Source organism: Globicephala melas, chromosome 12 (genome assembly GCF_963455315.2).
Source record: "Globicephala melas chromosome 12, mGloMel1.2, whole genome shotgun sequence".
Classification (NCBI taxonomy): Eukaryota; Metazoa; Chordata; class Mammalia; order Artiodactyla; family Delphinidae; genus Globicephala; species Globicephala melas.
The window spans coordinates 7,813,533-7,840,649 of NC_083325.1; the positions used below are offsets into that span (position 1 = coordinate 7,813,533).

General features: G+C 40.8%; 1 protein-coding gene across 9 annotated transcripts in view; it reads left to right on the forward strand.

Moving 5' to 3' along the window:
* The window catches only part of REV1 (REV1 DNA directed polymerase), an 84,302-nt gene that overhangs the window by 46,654 nt on the left and 10,531 nt on the right, over nucleotides 1-27,117 (forward strand). For 4 of the 9 annotated variants that reach the window (XR_009566166.1, XM_060309377.2, XM_030838817.3 and 1 more), the window contains 9 exons: nucleotides 1,354-2,057; nucleotides 4,214-4,321; nucleotides 5,754-5,870; nucleotides 10,314-10,422; nucleotides 15,567-15,695; nucleotides 18,167-18,321; nucleotides 20,503-20,622; nucleotides 25,918-26,138; nucleotides 26,411-26,583. Coding sequence is in view for 8 of the 9 variants with exons in the window: in XM_060309377.2 (XP_060165360.1) it covers nucleotides 1,354-2,057; nucleotides 4,214-4,321; nucleotides 5,754-5,870; nucleotides 10,314-10,422; nucleotides 15,567-15,695; nucleotides 18,167-18,321; nucleotides 20,503-20,622; nucleotides 25,918-26,138; nucleotides 26,411-26,583 (1,836 nt within the window). In the remaining variant the exon portion in view is untranslated. The other 5 variants (XM_030838823.3, XM_060309378.2, XM_060309379.2 and 2 more) reach the window with 5 other exon arrangements.

Here is a 27,117-nt window from a genome sequence, read left to right on the forward strand (position 1 = left end):
CAAATGAGGTTTTCCTTCCTTCCTCTCTTAATCGTTTCCCGTTGGTCATCTTTTCCTCTTTCACTGGTGGGATCATCTTTGAGGACAGGACCTACTCAGACTTGGCTGTCAGATTCCATGAGTTGGTCAGCCAGAGCCAGAGCCAACCCAGGAATGGCTGGTGCTGTTTCGCATCCAGCTCATGCGTGGTTTGCTGTGCAGTCAGGCTGTCATGACTAATGTACCCAGTTGGTATTAGGAGCAGGAACTTTAGGTTAAACCTGGTAATGCCGTAGTAATCTCACCTGTGCCTTGGTGCTGCATGTGGCACCCTCATGTGGAGCCTGAACTATACTTGGACTAATGCTGTGGACTTTTCTAAGTAGAATGAATTACTGCTTTGTAATTCAGATTTCTGTTTTTGTTACTTAGGTGATTCTTTTGAATGCAGATGAATCTTGTCTTTATTACAGAGCATTACCAAGCAGACATCTAGAAGAGCCAGGATGTGAATTTAACATAACATTTGTCATAGTTACTGCATTTATAAACCTGTCATCAGGACACTTGGTCCAGATTGCCTTGGACCTACCACCCTGGCATCTAAATAATGCTTTTCTTAGAAATGAAATGCTAATTCCCTTGTCAATAGGGCGAACATCCTCATTTTTCTAGGTATGAATTTTATTGAATTAACCATACACATTGACCTTTTTTTTACTTTTTATCTACTTGTGCAACAGTTTGACCCTGTTAATGGATTAGTGAATATAGTCTGTCAGTCATTTCCTGGGGGAAAGTAAGGAGCCTCAGGATTGTAGCAGTATTGGATTTAATGTGTTGAACAGTGCCTTACATAAAACTGAAAGTAAAAAGAGGAATAAGAATTCAGATAAGGTTTCTTACCCATTTTTACGGGAATTAATTCATATTGTATTAATTTAGCAAATACTTACTGACTACCTAGTAAATGCCAGACACTGTGCTACAAACTGGGTATTTAAAGCTTACAGATTACAGTTAATTTATAGTGGGAAAAATAATTGAAAAGAGTTTCTTGGATTTTTCTTCAGTCTGAAAAAGATCTAATTCTATTTTCTTCTCTGTGAGTCTCTGAAATTAAAAAAACAAAAACAAAAACCTGAAAGGCTGTTAATGTGCTAGAATTTTCCTAGTTACCTTGCTCCTTCAGTTTAGCAAAGAATTATCTTTTATTAGAAGAGCAATAATGAAAAAAAAGTTTGTGGCTTAATCATTCAGATTTGGTGGAGGGAATATTAAAGTGTGTACCACTAAGATAGCGTTTAAATGGAAAATTGTTTTAGCCTGAAAGTCAGACATTATTCATTTAAACAAATTTTTTTCCTGCCCTAGAAATCACATAATTAAGAAGATTGAGACGGAAAATGAAGTCAGAGTCAATGGAGTGAACAGTTGGAATGAAGAAGGTGCAGATAATGACTTGGGTTTTGTGGAGCCGGAGCCCTTCTTCCCAGGAAGGAAACAGAACGGAATTCCGCATCCCAGAGATGGCAGTGCCGTTTACAACGGACACACTCATAGCTCTAACGGTGCCTTAAAGACACAGGACTGCTTGGTGCCCAGGGGCAGCGGTGTTGCCAGCAGCCTGTCCCCCGACCCTGCCCATGAGGAGGAAGCAGCCGAGAGGAGCGGCGGCGGCTTCAGAGACTGCGCTGAGCAACAGTCCCAGCAAAGCACCAGAAGCACAGATGCTCTGCGGAATCCGCACAGAACTAATTCCTTCTCCCTGTCACCTTTGCACAGCAACACTCGAGTCAATGGTGCTCACCACGCCACTGTTCAGGGGCCTTCAAGCACAAAGAGCACTTCTTCAGTCCCTTCACCGAGCAAGGCGGCACCCTCTGTGCCACCCAGGCCCTGCCGCTTCATCTCGGACTTCTACTCTCGCTCGAGACTGCACCACATTTCCACGTGGAAGTGCGAATTGACTGAGTTTGTCAATACCCTGCAGAGACAAAGTAGTGGTATCTTTCCAGGAAGGGAAAAGTTAAAAAAAATGAAAGCAGGCAGGTCTGCATTTGTTGTAACTGACCCAGGTAGATACTTACTAAAATTGTTTTCTTAAGAAACAATCATGCTTGATCATTTCGTTCTTAATCTGTCACTGGTATTCTCGTCAATACTAAGGTCTTGTAACATGGAAGTCTCTAGGCATAGCAGGTTATGTAAGTAACAGTGAGTATAACAGATGACAGAAAGCTTTCTTACTAAAAATTTTCTACAAAATTAGATTTGAGTGTGGCCAAGTGAACATTTTTAGGTAATTTAAATAGTAATGAGGTTGGGATTCTGAGCATTCTTTCCTCCTGTAGACCTTATCAGTTGTTGAAGTTTTGAACTGTAAAATATAGCATATTTTATATTCAGTGCTTAAACTCCTGTAAGAATGAATTGGTTTGGTAAGAGTAACTGTTAATTTTTAAAAGCTTGCGTCATAATGATTTATCAATAATTAAATAACTTTGTCATAATAGCTATTATAAGTATAGTGGTAAGCTTTTAGTGAGGTTAAGTATTTTCACATATAAGTAGGTTGGTTAATTGTATTTTGTTTTTTAAATAGTTTTCTTGTCATCAAAAACAAACAAAACCAACAATAACAGGCTATATTTCTGTGCCTGTCATTATAAATTGGTATCTGGTTTGAGGTTTTAGTTGCTTTTTATGGATTAAATGGGTTCCCCCTGGGGCGGGATCTCAGAGATTATCTAGTATTACCCTTTAATTTATAGCTGTGGAAACTGAGGTGCAGAGAGAAGCTCGTGGTTCTCTCACAATGTGATAGAACCTCTCCATGTGGGTTTTTTCTGTTATGTTTTGCTGTGTTTGATGTATTCCAAATGCTTTTTGTTATTTATGAGATATTTCAAAATAATGTTATAGGTATTAGATTTTCCTTTTATCATGCCTTGGCCTTGTTACCTAAAGGTCGTTTAATTTTGAAAGCTTCAAAGAGCTATTATGGATCAGTTCTATGAATGGGAATAAGATGAGAGATTTTTATGTTGTATGAAAGCATTCAGTAGGCACTTAGTATATACATTCTGTGTGACTTGAATCTTTAAAACCATTATTTTGAGTTGTTTGCATTATGTGTGTATAATACTTTTATACAGCAGACTTACAATTGTTAAGGTTTATTTTATAAATGATTTCTCGAGGGAATATAGAGGGTAGCAAGGAAGTCCCTGGCTTTGGAGTTAGGTAATAGCCTGAGTCCACATCCTGGCTCTGCCACTCTTACGATGCAGAGCATGTGAGTTCACCTCTCTGAGTCTCAGTTTCCTGTCGGCACACAAGTGACAGTACAGGCAGAAAATAGGAACAAAGGTCTGGTGCCCTGCACCTAGTGAGAACAAGGTAAACTCTTTCACAGTCACAATTTGGTAAATAGAGTTGTCTCAGCATTTTGGGGAGTAAATGTAAGTTTTTGGAAGCCTGTTATGAAGATTAACCTCAGTACTGTTATTCTTAAATCTAGCAGAGGAAAATTCCTTTATGAGATCATCACTTTTTACAAGTGTGGTGGCTTATGGGGCTCTGAAATTAGACTGCCTGGGATTGAATTCCAGCTCAGCCTCTTACTGGCTGTATGACTCAAGTTATTAATCTGCAAAATGGGGATAATCTTACTTCTCTCATAGTGTTGTTGTGAGAATTTAAATAAATTAATACATGTGAACCTCTTAAAACAGTGCCTGACACCTACTTACAGAGCACTCAATAACAGTAGCAGTTTTTACTGCTGTCTTACCAAGGAATGTTGTTACTGCATAGAATAGTAATCATCTAAAGTAACTTAGGTCTGTGGAACTAAATATATGAAAACATCTTTATACATTTTTATAAACCATTCAGCCCACAGAAATAACTTGGAGATAAGCATTTAGACAGACTTTTAATTGGAGACTTGTTAGAATATAGACTAGGAAAACATGATGTCTTCACAATTGATTTTAAATTCTGTTTGGAAACTAAATTTGTATCTCTGAATTATTTCTAGAGCCAAAGAAACTGAAATTTGATTTCTCTTGAGGTGATAGAAGTAATCTATTATAGAATCTGTATTTTTTTAAAACTTTATTCTGCTTGTAAGCATTTAAAAATGTAATTTCTAAAATTAACCAGACCTGATTTTTTTTTAAATATTAAAAACTAGTTTGGGGTTTGAACATTCTGTTTTTCCTTCCAGGAGCTATGTCAGTATTGAGTTCACCCAGACCTCAGAGCTGTATAATGCATGTTGATATGGATTGCTTCTTTGTATCAGTGGGTATACGAAATAGACCAGATCTCAAAGGTCTGTATTCTCCTTTATGTATTAAGAAAACTGATATACTGTTATAGACGTTTATTCTAAGGGGTCACAAAGTATTCTTTAAGAAATATTTATTCTCATTTTCCTTGGCAGAATCAATTTCTACTTCCAAATGTTCTGGACTCCATTATCAAGAAAGAGAGGGAAAATAGAAAAGTTTTTTCCTCCCTGTAGAGACCAGGCCTTTGGGGAAGAATATTCCTCTTCAGCTGAACATCTAAGACTAATGTAGATAGGGACCTGCTTTGGGCATTTTCTATATTTTTAATCTATATTTATGATAACTTTGTCAATAAATGGAGATTTTATGGTAGCATATGTCTTTGCACCTTGAGTCACTATGCTTTTTCTTGAATGAATAGCTTAACTGTCCTGATGCTAGGGAACATTCCCACTTTTTGGTTGTAGGGTAATTTTGTATTATTGAATATTGCTAGAATATGTTGTCATCTGTGCAGTCTTTGTTTTAATGGAAATTTTAGGTATTTGTGACCTAGTCAATACTTTTGAAAATATTTATTCTCGATTTTTGAGAGTTCTGTGTCCAAAAGAGATAGCTATTAGTACTGTCTTCTGAGAGTGAATTTTCCCCTTAAGGAAAGCATAGAAACTGCCGGGGTTAATACCAGGGCTTTATTTTTATCACCGGCAGTTGCTGCTTCGGCTATGATAGGAGTGTTTAGACTGTAAAGAGTTGATTTTAGCCCATGAGTGACTTTTTAATGCTTTTTTTTGTCCTCACAACAAATGCATTCAATGAAATATATGCATGTATATATATATACTATATATATATATATATACACACACACACATACACACACACACATGGATTATCCATGCTATTGCTTTACAAAGTTAGAGTTATCTTTTAACACAAACACATATAAGGAAATGATGCATGAAAGATATTATAACTAAACCAAAAATTTGGGGACTGTATATACTCACCTTTGATTATATAATAGGTCAGATTGTGATTCCTCTACATATACATTTAATTAGTTTTTTTTCTTGCTGTAAAAATAAAGATTAGTCTAGATGTTACCTTACTTTTCTGATACCAGAAATATTAAAAATCTAGATACAGTTAGTTTTTCTTTCTCTCCCCACCCTGCCAGTCTGAATCTAGGATCTGAGTTGCCTGTTTTCTACTGTAAGAAACCAGACAAAAACCATACAAAGCTATGATAGTGTTGCTTTTAAGTTGAATAAATGCATCAAAATTGTCATAAATAGTTTACTTTTGGGGGGGGTACAGAGAAACATCAATAGATGACTTTTGCATAGCGACTGATAATCTTCAAAGGTTTTGGCTCTTTTAGGGATTAATGCCTAAGTTAAAGCTAAAGAGAGATGTCTTATTTCTTAAGTGTTAGTGTTCCTGTACTAAGCTTTTATTCTCTCCTTACAGGAAGGCCGGTGGCTGTCACAAGTAACAGAGGCACGGGGAGGGCACCTCTGCGCCCTGGCGCTAACCCCCAGTTGGAGTGGCAATGGTACCAGAATAAAATCCTGACAGGCAAAGCAGGTACAGATAACGAGCCCTCTTTGAAGTCTGAGTGCTCCTGTTGAAGACTTCTGGATTTTGCTTTGGTATTGTTGTTACAGAAATAAAAGCAGAGTTGAAATAATTAGCTTTTTCATTCAAGGGTTTCAAGGGTGTCAGTGACACCTTAAAGCAAAATCCGAATGCAGTACAAATGAGCGGTTTAATAGTTACGCTTTGTTGAATTGGATAACGATACTTTCCTGGGAAAGAGAGAGAAGAATGTTCTAAAAGGTGTGATTAGTTTGCTTTGTATAAATTTAGATTGGGGATGAAAATCATGGACATCGTTCTGTGGAAGCCTCTCCACTTGAAAGTTAATTACTTGTTGTTTGGTCACGGATCCCAGTAAGGGCACTAAAGTTTGTGTTGCCGAAGATGTGTATGAGCCAGTGGAGTGAGAAACAGTAAGGCTTTAATTTACTGGAATAAGAAGATAAGTGCCAGCAGTCATTCCCCATATCTTTGTTGAACGTGTTTCATATGAGAAACTTTTTTCTTGCCTCTCTGGCTCTTAAATTTTGGCTATTAGTAAACAAAAATCATAAATTATACTAATCACAGTGCTGTTAAGATTTTCATGTTTCTCCCCCCCCACCCCCATTAAATTCCCTGAGAAATATTTGCTTAGAAGTGAAATTATTTGGCGTTGATCAGTTTCCTCATGGATGTCTGGAAAGCCAAAATTTTTTTTAATTAGTTTTTCCAAAAAATGTTAATCAGGAAACAGAAATTAGATATGCAGTAGAATGGAAGGCATGCAATTAAATTTTGTCCCAATTATTTCAGGTCTCTAGTTTTCAGTTATAAAACTTCGGGCTTATTTTAGAAATGCTCTTGATGAAATTAAGACAAAAGGAAAGCCAGTAGACATCTCTGAGAACCTTTTCGGGATTACATTCCTCTTGCTGGTTGTGTTCATCTGTTTACATGCTATAGGTACAAAGGAAAATAATTATAGATACATCTTTATGCTTCACGTGTACCTGTATTCTGCAGATTTCCTAAAGCTTTTCCCGGTCATTAAATCTTTTAAGAGAATTTTTAGGATTCTAGCGTTTTGTGTGAAGTGAGTAGATGTTGAGGTTAGGAAATACTGAGCTTGTTGAGATTTACTTATATTATGGTATTTGACAATATGGGTAGTTTCTTAAGTATTAGTAGTTTGGTTTGGGGGCAGGTTGGTTTTTCTTTTTGTCTTTTCTGTGTGGTATCATTTTAAAGATGAAATCTAAAATTCTGGAAAACAAATAGTAGCTTAAGGGAATGCACAGTACTTGTCACGCACTGGGCACTCAGTAAGATATTGGATGAATATTAAAGAGGGAAGAAGAATACCCTGTGTATACCGTTCATAGCATCTCTCGTTACTCGGTGCTCAGAGCTCCTCCCATGGGTAGAATCTTGTGTTTGCACACGTGCCCTTACTTTACAGTCTACATCTACACATTCCTTAGAGCAGCAGAGAGCTGGTCCTCTTCTGTCTTTCCTCGCATCACAAATGATCTGACCATAAACAGTTTATAAACAGAATTCTGGCATTGGTTACTTAATTGTGTTCATCAGTGTAGCCACTGGGTTTTCATAACATTGTAATGACCTTTTATAACTCACATTCCCTCTGCCTCTAAGTGTGAGTGGTAAACCAGAAGGTATATATTAGGAGAAGTATTGAAATTTCACTTGCCATTGAAAACTGTCAAAAATAGATTTTCCTATCGCTAGAAAAAATGAATATGATACTTTGTATTTTATACTCTCTCTTTAACTTGATATCATTCACTTTTATGTACGTCCTAAGCCTTTTGACCCATTAGGATCTTACCAAAATATTTGCTACATATAACATGAATAGATTGTCCTCTGTTACAGAGTTTGGTTGCAGCTAGGCTTATACTTGGAACTTGTTTTTTCCATGCTTTTGTTCCTCTTTCCTTGTTATTCTCTGATCTTTCTTTCTCTGGCTCTTATTATTAGATATGACACCAAATTTTAAAATATTGAGGAGCAGTTTAGGAATTAGAATCTTTGCCTTCTGTACAGTAGCTTTTAAAAAAAATTCAGTTCGGATGTTTTGGATTGTATGTCTAGGCAAAGTATTAGAACAAATAGCATCTTTAGCCCTTTATCGCAACTTAGTTTCTTACCTGTCATATTCAGAGACTCTTTGTCTAATCGGACTGGCGTAACCAGGGCTCTCCATCCCTGGCTTCTTTGGCAGCCGCTTCCTGAGCAGTGCTTAGCAGCGAGCCTTCTCATTGACGATCTTGAATTTGGAATCCATTTATACTCAGAATTTCATGGTTGGGGCCTTTTCTCCCTTCCTGAATTCCAGAATGCAGATGTCTCCTATCCCTTCAACAACTTCAGTGTTCGTTCTAAAGAACAACAGTTTTTAAAATCGTGTTAGTCATAGATTTATTCTCAGCGATTTCTTTTTCACAGACTTGGGTCCTGGCCTCTGATTTCTCCAACCGTTCCTCCACATTCTCCATGTGCCCGTCTAGTTTGTCGAGTTTTGATGAGCAGTTCTCTACTTTGCCCTCCAGTGAGGACAGTGTGTCCCTGCATTTCCCTGAATCTCCCATGAAGCAACTCACTCCGCTCGTGGAGGGACCACGCACCCTGCCGCGCTGTGGACCAGGTCAGCCCGCCCAGAGGAGAGAACGCGAGGTGCCACCCCAGGCAGGGCGTTGGGAGCAGGGACCACAGACACTGTTCTCACCACAAGCATGACTTTTCCGTGATTTTCAAAACAAGTTCTTAGGTTGTTTAGCCCTTCGAATGTAAGTCACCTGACTCCCCATAACTCACAAGGCATAACTCACGGGTGCACCTTTGAAAGGCAGCTGGTTGTGGCCGTTCAGGCTTCAGCTCTTCTTTTTCGGTTTAGTAGCAGCCCCTGTTGAACTGTGATACTGACAGCCCCAAAATTCTCACAGATTTTCAGCTTAGAGTAATGGGATATTTAGCCTTCCAAAACCCTTCAGAACACTGGGCTGTCTGCTCTGTGTTCTGTCTTTAATTTGTCCTCGGACAGCTTCTGTTAGTCACAGTGTATCAGAAATCATGGCTCAGATTGTACACTTTGCTGATTTTATTTTGGACGCAAGTGGAATTTGACCCCATTAACATGCCAATCCTCAGAGTTTGATTCGCACTTATACTTCGTATGCATGGGTGCCAGAATCCAGAATTGCTCGTGTGGGTTTCCTAGTCGGGTGAAAGCTGGTGATTACTGAGGTCAGACCAGGAAGAGTTGTTACAGCTCGTAGAGCCGGACCCCCTGCTGTGTTTACCTGCTGGTGCTTTACTTGGCTGATTTTTTTGTGGAACATTATGTCTCTGAAATAAATAGATAAATACTGGGTTTGTTAGTTACGTGTTGTTACACTGTACTCTAAATAGATTTGTCTAGAATTAGCTGAAGTCCTATCGTAGTCTTATTTTACTGATTGATTGTTCAGAATAGTAGAACTATGACTGAGAATTGATGTTTTTAAAGCATATTCTTCTTGGAACTCAGTAGTATCCCAAGAGACATAGCTGAAGTTGTGTTTTCATCTGTTTCTCACTGGCTAGCGATGTCACGTGACGTGCGGTCAGTAGGCTTTCTAGACTGAGTGCCTTAATATTCTTGCGTGAATCTGTCAGTTTGGTTTGGATATTAAGACTTATTTGTGAGCTCTACTCTTTAGGCTAGAGTTGTAGTCTGTAGAGCAAGTGATAGTCTCATCTCACTTGAATGTTTTTAATTGCACATGCATTGTTAAGCCAAAAGCAGAATTTCCTGAAAGGGGGGATGATACTGTGAAGCTCTTCTACGTGATGTGTGTTCAAAAGAAAAAGCTTAGATTTAGGATGGAACTTCTTATGGTATATGACCTTTTAAATTATTTTTTGATCAAATGACTTGTAGGAAGGAATTTGATGTTTGTTGAAAATGTTGTTAATTAGCTTTAAATTTTGCAGATAGTTTTTAAGAAACAGCAAGAACATTCAGAGAAATTTATTGTATTTCCCACTAACTGCTTCCCATTCCAGAGAGCTGTGTCATCCTTTTGAGGCTGTAGGAGGGGGTTTATCTTCCTGATCACTTTTTTCATCCTTGTCTGTCTCAACAGACTTAAAGGGATATTTTATACTTATCTTTTGGTATTTGTTTTTTAAAACTATTGTTAAAACAGAACTCTTTCGATTTATTATAAGTTTATGTCTTACTGCTGGTGAAGAATGTACTGGAAGCAAACCATTTTAGAGTTATAGATTTTCTTTTATTAAATAAGGGGATAAATGTCAATGGAGATAACTATATTTGGAATTTATTGAACATTTATATATGAAAGGACTGGTAAACAAATTTCTTGAATGAAAGTTAAGGAAAATCAGTTTTTAACACACAATCATTAAATTTTATTTTTAAAGCAGAAATACCAGATTCATCAATGTGGGAGAATCAAGATTCCGCACAAACAAATGGAATTGATTCTGTTTTGTCAAAGGCTGAAATCGCATCTTGTAGTTATGAAGCCAGGTATGTAGAAATTAAGGGTGTTGTAATACTTAATGAATAATTAATTTACTTAATCATTTTTATATAATCTTTTGAAGTGGATTTAGACATGCTGGTCAAGCCTATGACTTAAATGTTAGAAACATGTTATGGAAAGAAATCTTTCTAGCCTTAATCCCTTCAGTTTCCTTTTCTTTCCCTTCACAAATGCTAGATAACTTTAAATAAATACCTTAGTGTCCTGATGAACCAGCGGGTCCTATGGTGGAAACCAAAAGAAGCTGGACATTGTCGTTTTTTAAACCATTGTCTCTTGAAGTATAGAATTAAAGAATTAGATATTCTTGAATAGGAGAGGGCCTTAATGTCATCTACTCTGATCGTTCCCTTTTAGCACCAGGATCCCTTGTTATTTAAACATCCTAATAGTATTTTTTTTTAACTTATGTTAAAACTTGATTGCCTGTTAAGTTATAACTAAACAGTTCCATAATGGCATGACTAATCATCTCCTCACTTAAAGTTGCAGTTGTCAACCTGTTAGCGCTAATCCTAATTACAACCAGCTGTTGCAGTACTAAAAAAACAGACATATATATCATATGTTCCTCATACTTTAAAAAAATTAATTGTTTTTAAAAAATCGATTATTATAGTTGTAAAAATGGAGTAATAATGAAGTGATTAATTTTTTTTTTTTTTGCGGTACGCGGGCCTCTCACTGTTGCGGCCTCTCCCGTTGCGGAGCACAGGCTCCGGACGCGCAGGCTCAGTGGCCATGGCTCACGGGCCCAGCCGCTCCGCGGCATGTGGGCTCTTCCCGGACCAGGGCATGAACCTGTGTCCCCTGCATCGGCAGGCGGACTTTCAACCACTGCGCCACCAGGGAAGCCCCCTGAAGTGATTAATTTAAAAGAGTATTCTTTATTTTTTCTTTCTTTATAACTGAACACAAACATTTTTACCTTTATAGCACAGCAAGCATTTATTTACACATTGTTGGCAAGTGTTAAAGTATTTACTAATTATAGAAACAGAGTCAAGTCACATCAGCTACATTTTTCAGCCTTTTTTTTTTTAGATAGTGTCTTTATGGCTTAGTCATTCATACTTTTAAAAAATTGAGTTACAATTGACATGTAACCTTAACTGCATACAACGACTTGATATATATAACATTTTTCAGTCTTGATTTAAAGTTGGGGTTATTCAAGCAAGTCCAGTCTGAACAAAAAGTATCTCAACACAACATCATCTATCCAGAGTAGTTTGCTTAAATCTTGCCAATTATTTTATAAAAAGGATAGTTAAGAAAAAAGGATTATATTCAAACATGCATAATTATAAAAAAATTTTTTATATAAATTTATTTATTTATTTTTGGCTGTGTTGGGTCTTTGTTGCTGTGTGCAGGCTTTCTCTAGTTGCGGCAAGTGGGGGCTACTCTTCGTTGTGGTGCACGGGCTTCTCATTGCAGTGGCTTCTCTTGTTGCAGAGCGCAGGCTCTAGGCGCGTGGGCTGAATTCAGTAGTTGTGGCACACAGGCTCAGTAGTGTGGCTTGTGGGCTCTGTAGTACAGGCTCAGTAGTTGTGGCGCACGGGCTTAGTTGCTCCGTGGCATGTGGGATCTTCCCGGACCAGGCCTCGAACCCTTGTCCCCTGCATTAGCAGGCGGATTCTTAACCACTGCGCCACCAGGGAAGTCCATAAAATATTTTAAATTATTTTCTGTTTATGACTTGTCAGACTTTTACTCCTGAACTAACTTCGCCTTTTTCATTGATAGAATTATGTTTTAATCTTTTTCATTGTTAGTTGTTAATGTAGCCAAGGAATTGAACCTTACTTTAATGAAAGAGATACGTCAGATCTAAATACATTTTGCATTATTATGTTTTTATTAGCACAGGCGGTTTAGAGCTGATTGTACGCTGTGCTCCGTAGGCTGGTCTTTTCCCCCTGCTGAGTTACAGGTAATGCGCTTATGATGACTGGGCATCGTGTCCTGTATCTGGAGGGTGTGATGAAACCCAGAAACACATGCTCAGTCTTTGGATTTTGCTGTTGGTGAAACGGAAGCGCCGCCTTTCCATACTGCCTCTGCAGGATCTCCCTTCTCTCCCAGCGGCCCAGGTTGGACGCTGGCTGGAGAGTGAGCACCAAGGCCACCTCAAAGTTAGAAGCACTGCCAACTCCTGGTGGCTTTCAAGTCCAGTAGCCACAGATATGTCTGGGCTCGGGCCTCTGTTGGTGTTTGGGTGGTGCCTTTGTATTGTACCACAGATGGCGATTGTCAGGCTGAATGTGTCACAGAATAATTGGGGTGCCGACATATGAGGGCCAAATGCTGTGTAGCAAGCCATTTGAGTGTCGCTTAGAGGGCACATGTTTATTTTAAGGAGATGCAGAAAGTGATGAAAATGAATTTGTTTTAGTTGGCGGAGAAAAACATGAAACCCACAGCAATGGGGTTTTTGTCCTTTAATTGTAATTTTTCATTTTCTAGAAGGCTATTCCTAATGAAGGTTTCTTGAATACCCTTTTTTGTGTGTGTGGCTATCTAATAGTTATATTTTCCTTAAGTGAGAAGTTTTTTTTTTTAAATAAGTATATTCACAGGTGGATCAGAGAAATGTTTCTGGGCTTGGCGTGGGGACTGTGTTGTGGGCGTGGTCATCCCAGCTTTAGGCACTGGTGAGTTTTCAGTAGACATAGACTTTATAATAACGGGGTCAGCAAAGGATGGAACGTGAACATGAGACAGTAGAAGTCATAGGAAGGTAGAATGTGTATATGTAGGTCGGAATATGTACTCATACTTACCATAGAGAACTAGCTTTATACATAGTTAGAAGGTGAATAATGTAGACGGATAGGTAATGATAGACAAATATCCTAGAATCATAAATTTTTAAGAGCAAATCATTTCTAAACCTCTGCTTTCACGTGCTTTTGTAAGGACACTTTACAGTCCTTAATTGGTATGGATGTCCTTCGGTATATTGAATTGACAGTGACAGTGATTTACTGGTTACTTTTTTTTAATATTGTCTAATGCAACACCAAATACCGTTGTCTGAGCATACAGCACGTGGAAGAAGGAGTGTGCTGCCTTCACTTTAAACCTGGGAGTAAACTGTTTCTGCAGCTTATGAAGTACTGGTAGTCTTTGCTGCCTGGGACTTCATTTGAGAGGAATAAATGTCACTGTAGTTACTTCAAGCTGTTACTTCAAGTTATTTCAAGCTGTTTTGTAATTGTCTTTACTCATTTATCTTATTTTATTTTATTTATTTATCTTATTTTATTTTTTTGGCTGTGCCGCATGGCTTGTGGGATCTTCGTTCCCCAACCAGGGATTGAACCCGGGCCCTTGGCAGTGAGAGTGATGAGTCCTAACCACTGGACCGCCAGGGAATTCCTACTCATTTATTTTATATGAAACAAGTCTAATTTTCCAACCACCAGCTCAAGGTCTTTTGCTTCCCTTAGTTACGGGAAGCCTCTGAGGTTTACCCTTTTTTGTTCATAACTCCCTTACAGTGTCTAGTGATCCCTAAACATTTCTCCGTGAGATGTAGGTATGCATGAGTACATAAGTTGATGTATTACATTTTTCTAAGTAATATGTCCCTGAAATTTTTTGTGTAAGTGAAAACTTTGAAAATGAATTTATTGTAAATATAAGAGTATTGTGCTTACAGGAATTATGTAAGACATTCCTGTAAAAATGAATAATTACCTTTAATTTGTAAGTTTAGCTTTTTTACATGCTGAACCTATGTATCTAGCATTACTGGAACGTTTCAGCTTGTTTATGCACTTCTCTGCAGACTTGTGAACTCCTTTGCACACACTTCCCTGCCTTATGAACCAGGTCCGTCACCTTGAATCCGTCCTCTCCTAGGCCAGTGCAGGTCATCCTCGTGGATGCCATGGGATACGCTTTATTCACATAGTGCCCGAGACATAAATTTTTGTTAAATGAATGAAAGCATTGTTTTCTTCACCATGATTTGTTAATCATCTCTTCCTTTACTGTCATTTTTCCCTCTTATTAGATATTTCTCATCTACTCTGGGCTTTGCAGTCTGATGATCTATTATTGTTTTTATATACATTAAAAATGCATGTCATTTTGCATTTCTTTCATCTGAATGGCTTGGCGGAGTCTTTTCCTTCTTGGCTCTCTGGTGGTCTGGGATGGGCAGGCGCCACAGGCCTCTGTGCCACAGGGCACACCTCCGTACTAAGTGAGCACTGAGTAAATATTTATTGGGTGGATGTATAAAGTAACCATTTGATGTATTTACACCTATGGGTATGTAATCTGGGGAAACATTGCTTATTATTATCTGCTTGTGTTTTTACTGTAAGATTTTTTTTCGATTCATTGCATAGTAGTAACATGGAATTGTACTCATTATGTATAATTCCATGATGACAGTTTTGTGCTGAATGCTCCAAATTACCACAGGTAAGTGGGGCGTGGAGACACGCAAAAGATTTGAAATTTACCATTTTCAATTAGGTCCCTCAAAGTTCTGGAACCCTGGCCCCTGCCCAGAGTGATGTCCCACCATGTCCAATGCTGTTGGCATCTCAGCCACTGTGGAGCCACCGCAGGAGCTTGGAATTGGTCAATTGGGAATTGGGTGGTAATAGGATGAGTACACTGTGTCTGTCTGTCGCATAGCGCTGTTCTGTGTGGTTCTGCTGTTTATATTCTTTGTCTTTGGGGGATTGAGCCCTGGCCAAACCGGGCCCCGTGTGAGGGGAAGCAGACCGTTTTGACAGCACGCTCCTGCTCTGCGGTGGTTGTGGTATCACCGACGTGTGGTATGCTGGCATCTCTGCACAGGCGCCAGAGGTCTGAGTCTCAGGAGACGTCTTCACAGAGGCAGGAGCCAAACCTGGCCTTTGAATAACGTACTTGGGCGCATCTGCACATGTCACTTACACGCATCAGACAATCTTGTCAGTTTCCTTTTGGGGGAAAACAAACCTGTAAGTTGTCTTAATGCCTGTTTTTTACCCCTCATGAAAATGGAGTTAAATGAAAATTGTGTATCAGTGGCTTGGGGAGATACTATCAGTATTTGATACTTGATTTGGCATTTAAAAATTCCTAGTCTAACCTCCACTGTATTTTGTTCTTTCTCTAGACAAGTTGGCATTAGGAATGGAATGTTTTTCGGGCAAGCGAAACAACTTTGTCCCAGTCTTCAGGCTGTCCCCTATGATTTTCACGCGTATAAGGAAGTTGCACGAACGATGTATGAGACACTGGCCAGGTACACTGTGTGCTGCGCTCACGCTCCTGTCTGTTCCTTTACTGCTTTTACCTAATGTTGAAGAGAGAACAGTTTCCCCAGGCCTGTCGGGGTCACTTTTGCTGGACGCTCCTCTCTTCCGGGAACCTGCTCCTCTGCCTTCGGGTGTCACGGCCCCCTCTCCTCCCCACGAGCACCTCCCGGAGCAGGGCTCAGGCCTCAGGGACGTGTTTGCACGGCTGGGATTGTTCAGCTGCTCCCTGGTGGTGATGTCAGTCTGATTCTGTGCCTGCATGACTTCTCATCAGCGGTTCCAGGTTTCCCTCCGTGGAACCAGACAGCTGAAGGATTGGAGTTTTTAACCTGGTTATTCTCTTTTATTACATTTGAATTATGGTTTTGTTTAAAATGAGAACTATACGTTAACAAGTAGAGACCTTGTCAAACCCTGTGTCCTCTAAGATCATTCGGGACGCCAGAAGTTAGCTTTCATAGAAGGTTCTAGCAGTACAGGTGGCGCTTGCACAGCTTGGGGTGGTGCGGTGCCGTCCTCCGTGCGGTGGAGGGCCACGTGCCGTGGCAGCTGCCCGCTGCGCCCGTGGCTCTTCCGTGTCGGGGATCGCGTAGCGCTCCAGTGTTTACTGCTGACAAAATCCAGGTATACGTGGTCCCGTGCAGTCCAAACCAGTGTTCTTCAAGGGTCAGCTGTAGTTTCAAGGTGGGTGATTAGTTGGCTTGAGAAAAAGAGATTAATTTTTAGAATATTTACAGTGTAGGTAAAGTGAATGTTAACTCAAAACTTAAAATTTTAGATAAGTATATGTCAGGCCCTGTATACTCTACAGCTGGAGTTGGCATATTTTCTCCATAAAAGGCCGGATGAGGTCGTTGTCCCAGCTGCTCAGCCCTGCCGTGGACAGTGGCAGCAGTCACAGACGAGGTGCGGGTTCGGCTCTGCTCCCTTCAGTCTTTATTCACCAAAACAGATCTCTAGACAGCAGACCAGGGTCCGCCAACCCTTGGGCTGTGTTGATGTTCTAAGAGAGGTTCTTGCCTCTATCTTCACTTCTTCCTCTCCTTTCTTAACGCGTTAATTTGAACACCTGTTTATGGAGTATCTACCAAGTGCAAACCACTGTTGATGCTGCCAATCCTATGAGAGTGGAGTCAGATCCAGGCTCTGCCTTTGAGGAGCTTACTTTAGCAGGAGAGAGAAACATAGAGGGGCAGGTGAAGTTATCTGGCATCAGTCTGTGGACTTAGGGCTGAGTGACAAGCCAGTTACAATCACAGCTGTCCTTAAGACCCCAATGTGGGAATGTCATTGTTACCAGGTGGAGAGAGTGCTTTTCAAGTCCTGTCCCAAAGCTGCGGTCAGTAGCAGCGCCGCGTGTGGGCTGGGAGCAGGTGGCTGAGCTGGGTGCTGTGTGTTCTGGTTACGGAGGCCCTGGAGCGGGCAGCCAACCTGCACCTCGGATCGGGGGGTTTGGTGGACGCTATCATATAATTTTAGTGGGTGGAGACATTGTTAGTGGCATGTGGCTGTTCTTTGGGGGAAAAAATTCCTTGTTCTCCTTCCACCTTTGGAAATCCTGCCTCTGCTTCATATTCTCCACGCCTCAGAGCAGCTTTCATATCAGGAATAGCCTTCTGCTCTTGCAGATTTCTCTCTGGAGTTAAGCCTAACAAAACACTCATTTCTTAAATGATTATTGATAGTAATTAATCTGATTCGTAACCTACAGTAAGGTGTAGTGAGAGGCAAGGCCTGGCCCTCCTGGTACTTTACCAGGTGGATTATTGACCATCCATTTCTGGTCCTGAGGCCTCTGCTGGCCTTGTGGTTCACATATTTAATTAGCATCAGAGCCACGTGGTGATTCTTCTCTTCCTTTTCCTCTTCTGTGGAGAATTGAAACAGTCCTTTGTGTGAGTAGATCGTGGTCAAACAGCAGCAGCAGTCAGAACCCAGAGCATTTCCACGTGCAGGGGGTGTTGCTGGCGTCCTGGACAGGCATCTGGGTGACTGGCCACCATCATATCCTGCTGTGTCCTGGGCGTTTTTGTTTAGGAGACTGTCAATTGCTTGTTTGATTTGTGTGATATTTCTGTTCCTCAAGGATTCTGGTAAATCGTGTTTGAACATTTTTGAAATTAAGTGTTGTGACAATTCCAATTCACTTGCTACTTTTCAACTATTGAGAGGTTTACAACAGTATTCTCAGTATAGGGAAACTGAAATGGTCATTTCTGTTGTATTTTTGGTAGTTAATATGGAAAAAAAGAAAACATTGATTAACTTTGCAGTTAAAAGTTAAGTGACTAAATAGGGGCACTTGGGCCAGCTCAGGTAAACTGCTAATATTTTTAGCCTTTTAAGTCTTGTAAGGAAATGTCGAAGAGAGATACCATAGGAGAGCCTATTGTGCCACATGTGGCTGCCTGATGTTAAGCTGGGGCTGTGATTCGTTGCCTTTGCTCTGTGTTGGCAGCTACACACACAGCATCGAAGCTGTCAGCTGTGATGAAGCTCTGGTAGACATCACTGAAATCCTCGCAGAGACCAGGCTCACTCCTGACGAATTTGCAGATGCTGTCCGCACGGAAATCAAAGACCAGACTAAATGTGCTGCCTCTGTGGGAATCGGTTAGTAGCCGGCGTGTCGTGCACGACTCCTTTTCCTCAAAGCAGTGCTCTGGGATCGTTGAATACCGCTTGGTTTTTAGGAGTGATTTTTAGGTTTCGTTTTTATCACCGTACCGCATAGGTGTCCCACTTCTGAAACAGTTCTCGGCATGGCTCACAGTTGGGCAAAGCATGAGATGAAAGTGTTGGAAACGTAAGTAAATGATAACATCTTTGGAATAAACAAGTTGGAATATTTCTTGTTCTTCAAAAATGGGGAATATTGGATGCAGTGTATGTCAGCAGTATTTTTTTCAAGTGAACAGAGGCGGTATTCAAGGCAGTGCAGTGTGAGTGGGGTTTGGAGTTCCATGCTGTTGCGTCTTGTGGTAACTCAGTTACTTTCTGAAGCTTCCTGGACCGCTCAGCCAGCCCTGTCTTCACTCTCTCGGGGCCAGAAGTTGCTGTTATTGACTCGTCCACACACACCCCCCATTATCCCCTCCCCCCACCTGTTGTTTTGTCTCTAAGCCGTGTTTGCTTCCTCAGCCCTTCACATCATTGGTCCTCCTCTTGTCGACTCTCGCAGCTGTGTGCTCTGGAGCCCCCGCTGTCACCCTGAGCTTCCCCGTGTCCCTCCTGTCTGAGCGAGCCCAGTGCCTCTACCCATAGGAGATCTTTACTGGGTACCTGTCCCGAGAGGAGGGCAGGGCGTGCAGCCCCACGCAGGGCCTCGTGCAGGAGCGCCACGTGCAGGTCTGGAGGCAGAAGCAGGAGTGAGGGGAGATCCTCGGCCAGAGCCTCTCTTGGGGTCTGTGTGTGAGTTTGATGAGCCTCTCTTGGGGTGTCTGGGGGTGTTTGGCGTGGGTGTGAGAGGCGCACCCCCAGGAACTTGCTTGCTGTCTTTAGGGATTAACCAGCCCTGGGAGGGCAGGCCCTCCCCGTCGGAGGGATTTTTAAGATGTCAGAACGTCGTAAGCTACAGAACATACAGAGCATGAGGAACACATTAACAGCGTCCCTCCGGTTACGAGCAGGCTGCCCTTCGGCTCCCCGGTGTGTGGCCTGCACTCCCTTCTCAGCATTCGTTTAGGACTTGCCTTCTGGAGTCCACTGTCAGGCACAGGTTTAGTTCTTTGTTGTAAATTGTATTTATTTTAAACTTACAAGTGGGATGACATGAATATGTCCTTTTAAGTTCAAGCACATAATTAAGACAAAAATCCCAAATGATGTTTCCACTTCTCAGCCCTCTTTTCTTCAGAACTCACCACTTTTATCATTTTAGTGTGCCTTTCCAGTACTTTTTCTCTTCATGAATATCTATACATTTACCCTAGGAAAACACTCTGTTTTTAATGTAAGTCTCCTGTAAAACTAAGATATGTGCTTTATAGAAGTCTTCTGTAATTCGTGGAGATTTTATTATTTACACAGAAGTTCATCTGACCCCATTTAGGTATTTCTCAGATGCCTGATACCTTCTCGGGCTCCAGTAGCCTTCTCTCTGCTCTGTGTTAGTTGTCTGTGTCCGTTCACACACCTTGGACCTCGCTGTCACTGTCTGTCTCCTTTTTTAAGACGCTCATACCCTCAATTTCTACTCCACGTGTTCTGATCATATAGTGAGACATCTGGTTCTTTGGGCTTCTCCTCCCCAAGTCCAATGGCATTTCTTTGGCCTTATTTCTACCCAGCGTGGATCCATTGGTTGGTAAAATGAGGGACTTCCCTGGTTTTCCAGTGGTTAGGCCTTTGCGCTTCCACTGCAGGGGGCCCGGGTTGGATCCCTGGTCAGGGGACTAAGACCCTGCCAGCCAAGAACAAACAAACATAAACATTGGTTGGTAAAATGAACTGATGGCTGGTCATTGCCCACAGTTCCTGTAAACCTCCAATCTTAGATTAGGACTGTTTTCTCTATTCCTTTACCTGGGTAGGAGATGTTGAAATGTCACATGTTTTGGAACAGAAGGTAACATCTGTCCAGGAACCATGCTGGTTATAATCTGTAATACTTAACAGAATTCTGCCAGTTTTGTACTGTGTTTGAAATGATCAAAGTTGCACATTATTTTCGTTCTCTTTAGAAATTTGATAGGTAACCTGTCTCTAGATGTCTTTGTTAAGAAATTTTGAAAGTAATTGTGAATATTTCTTGAATGACTTCTTTCTTTCCTTTTTTAAAAAAAAAATTTATAGGTTCTAATATTCTCCTGGCTAGAATGGCAACTAGGAAAGCAAAACCGGATGGCCAGTACCACTTAAAACCAGAAGAAGTAGATGATTTTATCAGAGGTCAGCTAGTTACTAATCTACCAGGTAAATACAAATCGTTTCTTTTTAACTTTTATTTATTGTAAGTATTCATTAGTGCTTTTCATAGATGTATAACGTTTCTTTCTTTTTTAAAAAATGAATTAAAAATTTTTCATCTTTTATTGAGTGCCATGGGAAGCAAAATTTAGAACTCCACAATGAATATCCTTTCAGTTGATTTATCAGAACCTTAATATAACATTTTAGTTTTGCCTCTCATGTGTTTTACTTTAAGTATTTAAGTATTTCTCAAGTACCAAGATCAAGGAATTCTAAGAAGTCATACTTAAAAGAATATGATGAAATTGACTTTTGGTCCTTTAAATAAATCAAAATTGAAATAGTGTACTTCTAGACCCAAGGTAAAGTTTTGAAAATCGATTCCCCTATTTACAAAATTGTCCTTCCAAACTAGTGATACTTTTCTGAGTTTACTAAACAAATAGTTTTTAAAGTAGAAAATATATAAACCATATTAGGAAGAAGAAAACCTAAAATGAAGTATTGTATTTTGTTAACTCAGGCTGAAGTAAAATGCCCAAAAAGGCATACCTTTCTCACCTAATGGGCAGGATGCTTAGCTATCTTACTTTCTTGTGTAGTGTGGCTAGCTAACCTAGCGTGTAAAAACCTTTCTCTTTGGAGAAATCAAGTATAATTCATTGTAACTGGAAAATGGTTGCCTCTTGGGGCCTTGAACAGATGTAATTTTTGTGTGTAGGGCAGTTCATTTCACAATTAGTAAATATCGAGACTTGCTTTCTATGGTAGGTACCTCTTTCTAAGAAATTTCTCTAAGCCATGTAGTAATCCAGGATACCATTTCAGATCATCCTCTCCTGTTTTTATAAAGCAGCCTGCGTTAGCTTCACAAAGCTCCCAGGTGTTTGTGGTGGGAAAGTTCAAGAGAGTATACTTTTGGTGAAAGGTTTTCTTTTTATTCATTTGTTGTTAAAAGTTTTAACACTTTTAACAGTGGATTTAGTGGTATTTTTAGATGCATGTTCTTAAGCCTAAGAAAAGTATATCTGAACAAACTTAGAAATTTCTGTTATAGGCCAAAATTATTAAATGACCCAAATGCCATTTTATGATGGGTTAGTTCTGAAGCCTCCTGACTCCCTAGTAAATAACATCCAAGAATGTGGTAGTATCAGAAATGTGAAATATGACATTTTGATGGTCAGTTTGACGTTAAATTTGAAGAGTAACCTTATAAAATCATGCTAGCAAATTACCTTATTAGACAACACAATTTAGGAGTTTTAATAACATGTCTTATTGCAGTTTTATATAAGAAGGAACCAGGGTATTTAAAGTGCATGTGAAATTTGAGTTCACAGTTACCATTACTTGGCATCTTTATTAGTTTGCTGAGGCTCTCCCATAACAAAACACCACAGACTGCGTGGCGTAAACAACAGCAGTTTATTCCCTCAAGAATCCTGGGGACTAGAGGTCCATGAATGTGCTGCCAGCGTGTTGGGTTTCCTCTGAGGTCTCTCTCCGTGGCGTGTAGGTGACCGTCTTCTCCCTGTGTCTTCACATGGTGTTTTCTCTTTGTGCGTCTGTGTCCTGATCTCTTCTTATAGGGACACCAGTGATATTGGATTAGGGCCCACCTATATGACCTCTTGTTACCTTAATTACCTTTACGAAGGACCTTTCTCCAGTTACAGTCACATTCTGAGGTACTGGGAATTAAGGTTTCAGCATAGGTATCTTGAAGAGACACAGTTCCGTCCACAGCGCCATCTTTACACTGCATCATTCTTGTAAGTTTTTTTTGTTTTGTTTTGTTTTACATAGAAACAGAGAGGTTTTAGTTTTAGTTCCTTGACCTAGTCATCTTACCTTTCACCTTCATTTGCTTCCTGGCTGGAAGGACTTTACTTTTTGAAGGGCACATGTGGGTTTATGTGTCCCGGTTGAGTTCTTAGGCACAGCCTTGAAGTTCCTAAGAGAACCTTGAAATCTGGGGGAGATGGGGGCGGCCAGGATGGGCTTCCTCTGGCGATCCCCCTGCTCCTCTCTCCGTGAGAACCAGCTTGTAGCCTGTGGCCGCCCAGAATTGTTGGAGAGATTTTCATGTGTAAGACTACTGACTTTTATAAAAATCCCCAAATTTATTGTCAGGAAGATTTAGAACATTTCGGTATGTAAAGCGTCAGCCTTTTCTGTTGTTACTCCTGCCCTGAGATGGTAACGCATCTCAAGTACGAGCTGCCCTCTGAAAGCAGGCTCCACATGCATGCGGGAATTCTTACAAGAAGGAAACTTGTTCATCTTTGTTAAAAATTGGTCATTTCCCAAAGATAGTTGAAAGTGAATACATGGTGACTATTAACATTTTGTGGCACGTGCTTTGAGTAAGTTCTGCTCTGTAACCAATAACCAGAAGCGGGTCCATGTTAAACGCGCCTCCCTGCTTGTCCCCCGCCAGCTGCCTCTGTCCCTGTGTGCCCTGCCCGGTGACTGAGCACACGGCGTGCCTGGCACACAATCATTACAGCCGCGTAAAAGGGGAGCACATGCTAGTAAGTTTATGAAGGCACCCCAGAGTAGTGACTGCATGTTGTGCTAGCATACAAATTACCAGCGAGATCTGTTTAGCTAATGAAAGAAAGGACTGTCCCCAGCAATCGTTTAAATGCGGTCGCTCTTTCCACTGTTTCTGTGGCTCTTCGCAAGGCTTTCCACCCTGGCTTGTAGGACCTTCTGCCCCTTGTCCATCCTTTGCTGGGTGTGTGCACCCACTCTGAGGTTTCCAGCTCTTTCTTCTCGTGTCAGATAAGCACCGCGGCCGTGTAGGTGTACATGACCATCTACACTGTCCTGATATGGGAGCCACTAGCCAAGTGAAGCTAGAACACTTTAGGTTAAATTAATTAAAGTTAAATAAAATTAAAATTCATCTTCCCAGTTGTACTGCCCACATTGCAGTCAGTGCTCAGTTAACCACATGTGGCGGGTGCCTCCTGAATTGGGCAGCACAGAAGAGAACAGTTCCATCACCACAGAAAGTTCTGTTGAACGGTGCTAACTTAGATGTCAAAGGTTGATTCTTTGGAACTTGACTTTTCTGCGTCTCTGGACTGTCAAGGTCCGGGTGCCGGGAGGAGGCATTCCTGGCTGTTCTTAGCCTGGGGTCATGGTTCCCCTTCAAGGACAGATGCCACATCTTCGTCCAGTGGCTTCTACTGGCAGCTTCCACGGCTTCTTCAAGGAGAAGAGAGTTTTCTTCTCTCCTTCTCAGAACCTTGGTTCTACGCTGCACATTTTCCTTCATGTTTCCCTTTCTAGGTGGCTGCACTCAGTGTGACTCTCAAGACCCTGTTACTTCCTCCTTAGAGGGGCCTCCTTTCCTTAAAAACGCTCACATGCAGCAATCAAACTAGCACCCATTCGGGGTCTTGGTGCTGATTCCAAGCTAACTTTTCCCCCCTGTGCAGACGTCATAGGGGTTAGAGGTAGACCATCCATATGCCTCCGTCCCCCACTCACCTTCAGGCCATTCCATTCCATTAGGTGAGCTTGTGATGGAGAGGAACCTCTCTTCTTCCCTAGACGGCAGTTCAGTTAGATTAGGTTGATCGTGGTTAAGTTGGTGAGATTTAATGTAACAGTCTTTCTTTTGTACCTCTTAGTGAATAATAATTGTGTTCTGGTATACTCAAGAGACTCTCAAAAACCATAGGTTTTCCCCCTGCCCATCCCAGTACACACAATTAATGCAGGATTATTGCCTCTTGCTGATTTTGCAAATCAGGGAGAACAGATCGGCTGCCCAGATTTGTCAGGGAAAGAACATGATCACATCTTGAGGGTGGGGAGTTGCGGCAATGATGGAATGGAAAAAAATAGAGACAGAAAGCATTCCCTGAACACGAACAGCTGCGTAGAGTGTCTCTGGCTTTGGCCACCCTCGTATCTGATTTGTCCCTTTCATTGGGTTCCTCCTCCCCATCTTGAAAAATACTCCAATAGGTTTCACTTAGAATTTCGTCTTTTTGTGAATGGTCTTCGTCTGGAGGGTTCTCTTGTTGTTAACTCAGACTCTGCTATTCTTGCTTGTTCTCTGTTCTGAATTGAACTTGAAAATGGCACAAATGGGATACAGCACCCTTAACACCTTTCATCTGACTTCCATTAGGGGACAGATTTTCTTGGGTTAAACTTGTCTCGCCCACCTCTGTGGTCATAGACCTTTTGTAAAGTTGACCACCTCCCTCCTAACCGTGTGTCTGCATAACTACTCCAAGAGGTTCTCCTGGCAGAACCTGGACGAGAATGCTCCTTCCCCCACTAGGGCCACTCAGAGAACTGGAGCCAGAAGTAACAATAAAGGTGACAGATAGGCGACCCCAGACTCCACTCTGAGCCCTCTGGTAACATCCTACAGAGGGCCAGACAGCAGTCTTCCTCACTGATGGACAATACTGATCTCATGGTGTGGAGACCATTTTAATAAGAGTTTTAGTTCCCCCAGGTTACTCTTAAATCACTTTCCCAGACATGTGTACCTTCGTTAAGCTTTTGGGCACATGGAGAGCAACAGAGCTCATGAGCATCGTTTGGGCGAGGCTCTAACCTTGCATCTTGCAGACGGTGATGAGGGGCTGCTGCACGCTGGCCCAGCTGCAGGACACTGACTGCCTTTCCAGGGAGATGATCTTTGTTGGTAAAAGACATCTGTCTGTCCTCCCCTCGCTGCTACTTTGCTCAGGAAGCTTCATCTCCACGTCACTTGTGCCACTTTGTCCAGTATGAGAGCAAGCGACATGTGGGCTTGGACCTCTGTCATGACTTCTTGTTCTAGTTCCCATTCGGAGAAAATGTGGCCGAACCATTGAGAAGTTTGGTCCTCACCAAAGTCATAGTAGAATCCCTAACATTCCTGAGTCTCCTAGTATGTCTGTAAGTCATACTATAGACTAGCTTAAACGAGTCTGTAACTTAGTTGATTTTGTAAATAAGATAGAAAACTTTTTTACTCAGTAATAAATAAAAATAACATTTTTTTGGAGAACTTACTTAGTCATACACACTTGAAAAGTTCTGGTTCACCTATAGGTAGAGTCCAAATTGAGAAGTAGCTTCTAAAAATAAGTTTGCACTAGTATGATTTGCACCAACCAAAAAAAAAATTCTTAATCTATGAGATGCTTCAGTTATGTCACTTCAGAATTTTAAGGGAGATTATTTTAAATTAGTTGTTTGTGCATGAATAGTTATTTCATAATGCTCAATTGTTTTTAATAGCTTATATGCAGAATTAAAGAACTGTCCCTTTCCTAGGAGTTGGACGCTCAATGGAATCCAAGTTGACATCTTTGGGAATTAGAACTTGTGGAGACTTGCAATATATGACCATGGCAAGACTCCAGAAAGAATTTGGTCCCAAAACAGGTCAGATGCTTTATAGGTTCTGCCGTGGTTTGGACGATAGACCAGTTCGAACTGAAAAGGAAAGAAAATCTGTTTCAGCTGAGATCAACTATGGAATAAGGTTTACCCAGGTACTGCTCTCTTCACAGGTTTTACCTTATATTCTTTATATTTTCACATAGTCCTGTCTCTCCAACTAGACCATAGACTCTTGATGCTTGAAATTAAGTCTTAAAACTCTTGCCGTTCCCAGAACTGGCAGAATGTTTGTTTTTAAGTAGACAAGAGCAGGGCACTAAATCATATACATGTTTAATGTGGAAAGTTAATCTACTTGAGAAGAATTGTTGGGCATGTAGGAAAATAACATGGAGGGTACTTTTTTATGTTTGTCTTTCTGTAGCCAAAAGAAGCAGAAGCTTTTCTTCTGAGTCTTTCAGAAGAAATCCAACGGCGACTTGAAGCTGCTGGCATGAAGGGTAAACGCCTGACTCTCAAAATCATGGTACGAAAGCCGGGGGCCCCTGTAGAAACTGCAAAATTTGGAGGCCATGGAATTTGTGATAACATCACCAGGTAAGCTTATCTTAAAAAGGATATTGGATACTGATGTTTCAGTGCAGGTTATTACAATTAATGGAAAATGAAAAAAAACAAGGAAGAGTATGAATAAAAATCTGCAAAACGCTGATGTTCCTGGACGTTCTGCGGAGCCAGGTCTCAGCTCAAGGCTGTCAGAACTATGTTGACTTGCCAGGTTCCAGGCCAGCCTGTCTGTGTGTCCCTGACCGGGGCAGACTGTTCTTGGGGTCTTGAGTTCAGTGCAGGGACAGAAAGGGAGGCGGTTGTGGACTTGGTGGAAGGGTCTTGCAGGGAAACGTCAGTGTAATAATTCAGAAAATGATTTCAATGAAACATGTACTTCATTTAGGGAGGTATAATTTCTTTTTGTGAAAAGATTAATCAGATTATGGTAGTCTCTGGAAACTGGTAGAAGGCATTTTAAAACCCTGTTTTTTTTATGTGAGGGCTACTAATATAAAACTGCATGTAAGATTTGTGGCCAATATGAAAATACCTAATTTTGTATGCCATTTTATACTACACAGT